Source organism: Rutidosis leptorrhynchoides, chromosome 5 (assembly GCF_046630445.1).
Source record: "Rutidosis leptorrhynchoides isolate AG116_Rl617_1_P2 chromosome 5, CSIRO_AGI_Rlap_v1, whole genome shotgun sequence".
NCBI lineage: Eukaryota > Viridiplantae > Streptophyta > Magnoliopsida > Asterales > Asteraceae > Rutidosis > Rutidosis leptorrhynchoides.
In genome coordinates, this window is record NC_092337.1 from 25,022,951 (window position 1) to 25,026,199 (window position 3,249).

The window sequence follows — 3,249 nt, forward strand, 5'->3', positions numbered from 1 at the left end:
CAATCATTTAATCTTATCTTCTAATTCCATTGATAAACATTTTAAAACAGATACAATCATATAAAGTATTTAATCTAATATTTTGTTTACGTTTCAAGTTATAATATATATACACATATACATATATAATCGAATTCGTTTAATGGTTGGTGAATCGTTGGAACTTGGTCGAGGTTGAATGAATGTATGAACATAGTTTAAAATTCTTGAAATTTAACTTAACAAATATTGCTTATCGTGTCGGAAACATATAAAGATTAAAGTTTAAATTTGGTTAAAAATTTCCGGGTTGTCACAATTTACCTTTTCCCTTTCTTTTAGCTTTTTGTTTTTAGATCTCGGGTTGTGTTTCGGGTACGCTTTCAAGAGTCGGTTGTGTTAAATGTTGTTGTATGTATGGAAGTTGTTGTTGTTGTGATAGTGAAAAGAATTGTTGCTGGTTAATAGAAAACTGTTGTTGTGAATAATATGTATTCATGTTTTGATATTGTAATTGTTGTTGAAATGATACTGGTAGTGGTTAAACAAATTGTAATTGTTTTTGAAATGGTGGTAGTTGTTGTGATGGAACAAATTTGCTGTTGTTGAGAAAAAACTAGTTTGGCTTAGAGACGAATTGCTAGCTTGATTCGATGATGAATGATTCGGTGACAGGATTGGATTGTTTAACATATGGTTGAAGAAATCGTTGTTATTTGGTTGAGTCATTTGTTTGAATTGATTGAATGGAAGAATTTGGGGATGGCAATGGGCTAGAAAAAAACCCTTGACCCACGGGTACCCGATTCGCGATGGGCGGGTAAATTATTAAATCTTACCCGAGGGCACGGGTATGGGTAAAAATTTATACCCGCCGACGGGGTCGCGGGTATATACTACCCGTTGCGGGTAAAACTCGACCCGTGAATACATGAGACTTTTCTTAATTTACTCACGTATTAATACTCAAAATTATTACATTTAAAGCTATTTTACTAGTATTTGAATAATTATTAAAAATATAATATTATATATTACATACAAGTAAATAACTTAATTTTCATGTTAATATACATATAGCTTGTACATATAGTTTTATAATTAATAAAATTATTTAGATTTTCTAATAAAAGTTGTATATTATTATTACCCGCGGTAACGGGTATTCGCGGGTCACGGGTATCCGCGGGTCACGAGCATGGGCGAAAAGTTTTTACCCGTGGGCGGGTAACGGGTCTCAACGTGCAAAAAAGAAACCCGATGGGCGGGTCGCGGGTATATTACCCGCGGGCAAGATTGAGAGTGTATGATATTGAGAGTGTTTGATATTGAGTGTATGATTTTGTTTGTGTAAGGTGGTGATATATATAGAATTAGTAAATGTATTAAAAGAAAAAAAAAAGAAAAAAAAAAGACTGCAACTAGCCGTTTGAAAAACAAAAACAAAACAAAAAAAAAATCGAGTGGGCCCACTTTTCCACCCGTTAGGCTCGTTGCAGGTCCCACTGGCGAAGCCTTTAACGGCTTGCTGGTGATGACCGTGAAATGGTGGCGGTGGTTAACGGAATGGGTAACGGGTCGATTGCGAGTGGCCGTATAGTGTAATTCAACAATTATTATTATTATTAGTATTATTATTATTAGTATTATTATTATTTTTATTATTATTATTTTTATTATTATTATTTTTATTATTGTTGTTATTATTATATATTATATTCATTATTAACATAACTTTAATTAAGAATTGAATATAAAAATAGATAAAAGAAAATTAACAAAATAAAAAGTTAAAAAAAAAAAGACTTTTAAAAGTCAAAACATAATACTTAGTATAATATAATGGGACGAAAGAAATACTTACAAACGGTGAAATTATGTGTATTAAAGTGAGTTTGGTAACCAATTATTATGAGCATACATACATGAGTTAAGCTAGAAATGAACTCAAACGTGATATTGTTCTAACTGAACATCTTTACAACTTAAAGGCTCATAATCACCTAAATAACTTTCAAGATGATCGGACAACCCCGCTTTATCGATATTCTCGTGATGGTACGATTTGCAAACGAGGTAAAGTATGGTTTGGATCACGAGCTCGAACAAGGATAAACTCAAGAGTAGTATCAAACACAACATACCTAACCAAATCCTCTTCATCGCACCCAACGAGCTCCCATGGACCACGAATACTTCAAATGAAAATTGTACGAGTATAAATGACATATTCAACAAAAAGAAGATAGAAATCGCGATCGCATGGTTTCCTTTGATTAAATCTTTTGTTTTTTTCATAGCTCTAAATCCATATGAGCTTTCAAGAACGGATACCACACTTGCTAGTTGCCAAATAACAGTCATATAAACAAATCCGATGACGTAGATGATTAGTATAACGTATAGCATCACAACCCCGAATGTGTTGTAAGGTAAAACAACCACAAAGATGGTGAAAACCAATACGGCTAAGAAGTTGTAAGCAAAAAAACCGGCAAACGTGCATAAAAAAGTGACCATGAGTCTTTTCCAAACTGTTGGAACGACGCTCATGACTTTTTTAAAAGTCAACTCGCGTACCGTGTAAACAGATGCAATCGTGTAAACGACTGCAGCTGTAGACATTAGGGACAAGATTAAGAGAAGGGTGAAGTACACGAATTTGAATAGGATAAACGTGATCCATTCGGATGAAAGTGTGTCGGAAAGTTTGTTGTATCGTTTTGTACCAGGACGGGTAACCTCTTGTTCATATTCTGTATGTATGATGTCGCGAAATAGTAAATTTGAGATCTCTAGATGGGCTAAATAGATGAAGGTTAAAGGAAGGATGAGAGTTAAGGTTATTTGGGTGAAGATTTTTCTCCAGGAGATGATGATCTTGAAACTTTCTTTGAAGATGCCAAAAAGGCCTAAAAATTGCATTTCTTCTTGTTCTCTATCCATTTTTTCAGAAAATAAAAATGAGATGTGTAGGAGAAATGTTACGGTCGTCATATAAAAATGGAAACTTGAAGTTGGGTTTTGACTTGACCTGTGTATAAATTTATACATTCGATTTATTCATAATTAGTAAGTGTGTCATTTTCAGTATGGGTCAAGTGTTGGAGTTATTAATAATTTATTTCCCTAAAAAATGAGTTATTATAATAAGGAAAATGAAATGATAAACGTAGCTCATAACTGTTACGTTTAAATTCTTCTTATAATAATTTACGAGTAGTTTAATGGAGTCTTTCAATGAGGTTGCAGAATAGAGATACGTTCGGA

At 33.1% G+C, this 3,249-nt stretch overlaps 1 protein-coding gene across 1 annotated transcript; it reads right to left on the reverse strand.

Annotated features, from left to right (window-relative positions):
* Positions 1-1,926: 1,926 nt before the first annotated feature.
* Positions 1,927-2,925, reverse strand: LOC139848468 (uncharacterized). The gene has a single exon (XM_071838199.1). The coding sequence runs from the start codon at positions 2,923-2,925 to the stop codon at positions 1,927-1,929; it is 999 nt and encodes a 332-aa protein (XP_071694300.1).
* Between the last annotated feature and the right edge of the window lie 324 nt (positions 2,926-3,249).